Genomic DNA, 3,007 nt, shown 5'->3' on the forward strand with positions numbered 1-3,007 from the left:
GTGAACATCAACTTTAAGATGCAGATACATCCTGCTGACGAGTCCCGAAATAGATTGAAAAGCGCTTCCTGGATTCCATTGCTAGCCATTATACATCTTTGCTTATTTATTTACAGTTTTCTAATCAATGCCAATATTCGTTTATTCGAATTATTCTACTGCATTTAACCAGAGAAAAAGAAAATTACGCTATTCACGCAATCATTTCTATTTTCAACCAATCAAAACGTAAGAAATATAAACACAAAGGGGTGGAAGAAATAGTTATATATTCAAATCTTAACTACGCATATGTCTTTATTTTTCTTAAATTGTCCAATCACAAACAAGATATTTAATAATCATGACTATATGTGGTGGTGGAGTAATAAAAGCATAAGCAACAAGTGAACATCAATTCTTCTATATTGTTACCTAGGTAACTTAAAAAAAAAATAGAGAAATAGGGAAAATATAGAAATTTAAAACCATTCATAAGAAAAATCTAAAAATTGATTTTTTCTAGATTGTAACAAGTTTATTATTGATATATGCACACATACATACATTAAATACATAGAAACATTATTTCATGCATGCAACAAGCACATCTCCTTTTTAAGGAATATAGGAATCTTACATGAATCAGTTCTCTAATGTGAATGGTAAAAATAATTGGTTATAGAAGTTAAAGAAGAAAGTGTATCTTATAAATAAGTCTATATCTATCTGTATATGTATTCATGTGTGTACATATGTGGTTAAATCTATGGTGAATAAGTTGGATTAAACAAATATATACATACATACAAATAGACGTATAGACATATACATACACACAAAAGAAACAAGCCAGTACATTAATGTTTACATATACAAGCATTCATATACAGAAATACACAAACACCAATTGATATATTATCAAATCTTATCGTAATACTCTCATTTTACATTCCACATTGAACATCATCATCATCATCATCAACATCAACATTATCATCGTCACCATCCAGTCAGTGTCTTGGTATTATATATTTATTCAATTTTCAATGTATTATATTACATGTATGTTATATTAGAAAAGCAAGAATTGGAAGACGATATGCGAAATACGAGATAGTGAATAGTTCAACTATATATTTTTTTCTAGTAGAAAAAAAGGGTATTAACTTACCTTAAAGCAACAAAAAAAATTACGTATTAGTAATAAATTAACTAAGAATACGATAAAAGGGAGTAATGTACAGTATAAATGTCAGTAACAACAACGATCAGAATACTACTGATACTATAATAGATGTAAGTAGTAGATTATCTGTTCAAATTAATGGATTATATTATGATGGGAAATATCCTAATCTACCATCTACTGAATACACATCATCATCATCATCATCTTGTTCTTCTTCTTCTTCTTCATCATCATCATCAACATCATTATCATTGGCAACAGTATCATCGACTTCAGCAATATGTTTTCCTATAACCACAACAACAGTAGTAAATGAATCCAATTATGTTTCGTATGCCACAAACAATCTTCATCAACCTCATCAAAGTTTAAATTATCCTTATGAACAACAATATTATGTGAATGATAATCATGAAGAATATGATAATAAGCATCATAATTATTGTCAGCAACATCATCATTATACACCAATAATTTCAACTGTACATACTACTAATAACAATGAGAAAAATGATAGTAGTCTGTGTATTACCACTACTACAACTCCTAATGATAGTAATTTCTTCAATGAAATACAAATCATATGCATATGTGAAACACTACAACAACGTGGTGATATTGACCGACTGGAATTATTTATACAAACATTACCTAAATGGAATATACAATTACATAATTTAGAATGTATCCAAGTAGCAAAAGCAATGATTGCATTTCATCATGAACAATATACACAATTATATCATATATTAGAAAATTGTAATTTCTCATCTATCTATCATAGTAGATTACAAAATTTATGGTTACGTGCACATTATGCTGAAGAAGAAAAAATCAAAGGTAGAATATTAGGTGCTGTAGCTAAATATCGTATAAGACGTAAATATCCATTACCTCATACAATATGGGATGGTGAAGAGACAAGTTATTGTTTTAAAGAAAAATCTAGAAATCTTTTACGTGAATGGTATCATCAAAATCCATATCCATCACCACGTGATAAAAGACAATTAGCTGAGATAACTGGTTTAACTATAACACAAGTATCAAATTGGTTTAAAAATCGTCGACAACGTGATCGTGCTACTGATGTACTTATGACAACAACAACAATGACAGCGACAACTATGACAACTACGACAACAATGTGTAAAACACCAGTTATGTCACCATTATCGGCTAAAACAATGATGACATTGTTACCAACCGTTGTATCTATGTCACATGATTCACCAACATATCCATTGTCGACAATATCAACAAATGGAATTATACAATCGGATATCATCAATGAAAATTCAGAGACATTACCAATGAATGAATTGAATATACAATATAATAAAATAAATAAGTAAGTAATAGTATTTTCCGTAGTTTTCGAAATGTATTTCTAATGTTAACTTTATGTTAGTATAGGGGATATAGGGAGATGATAGAATGTTTACGGTTTTAATTATGAACTGATTTCAGTTAGACTACTGTCGGGAAAATAAGAAACATTTGACAGTTAACTCGTTCTCATATTACACTCATCAGTAGTGTCCATCAACAAACACATCTCACACAACCAAACTAAACACATTCCATCTCCCACATTAACTCTTAACATCTACATCATTAAACTAACATCAAATCACATACATGTCTGAGTACAATCAATTCAACATTTCACACAACCATCATACATCGCTTTAAATCAATAACTATCTCATACTCCACACCCATTAAATAGTTCCATACTAAGATGAAACGGCCATTTAGTGATTCCAGATTTTCAATGATGGTTCGATATTGATCGGTTCATAGTCTCAATTAAAACAAGAGTTAATAAAACAA

General features: G+C 29.4%; 1 protein-coding gene across 1 annotated transcript; it reads left to right on the forward strand.

The window, feature by feature from the left end:
• Window positions 1–1,218: 1,218 nt before the first annotated feature.
• Smp_210120 (homeobox protein six-related) lies at window positions 1,219–2,526 on the forward strand (the record flags this gene model as incomplete). The annotated part of the gene is made up of 1 exon (XM_018797834.1): window positions 1,219–2,526. The coding sequence occupies one exon, from the start codon at window positions 1,219–1,221 to the stop codon at window positions 2,524–2,526; it is 1,308 nt and encodes a 435-aa protein (XP_018652836.1).
• Between the last annotated feature and the right edge of the window lie 481 nt (window positions 2,527–3,007).

Source organism: Schistosoma mansoni, chromosome 5 (genome assembly GCF_000237925.1).
Source record: "Schistosoma mansoni strain Puerto Rico chromosome 5, complete genome".
In the NCBI taxonomy this organism is placed as follows: Eukaryota; Metazoa; Platyhelminthes; class Trematoda; order Strigeidida; family Schistosomatidae; genus Schistosoma; species Schistosoma mansoni.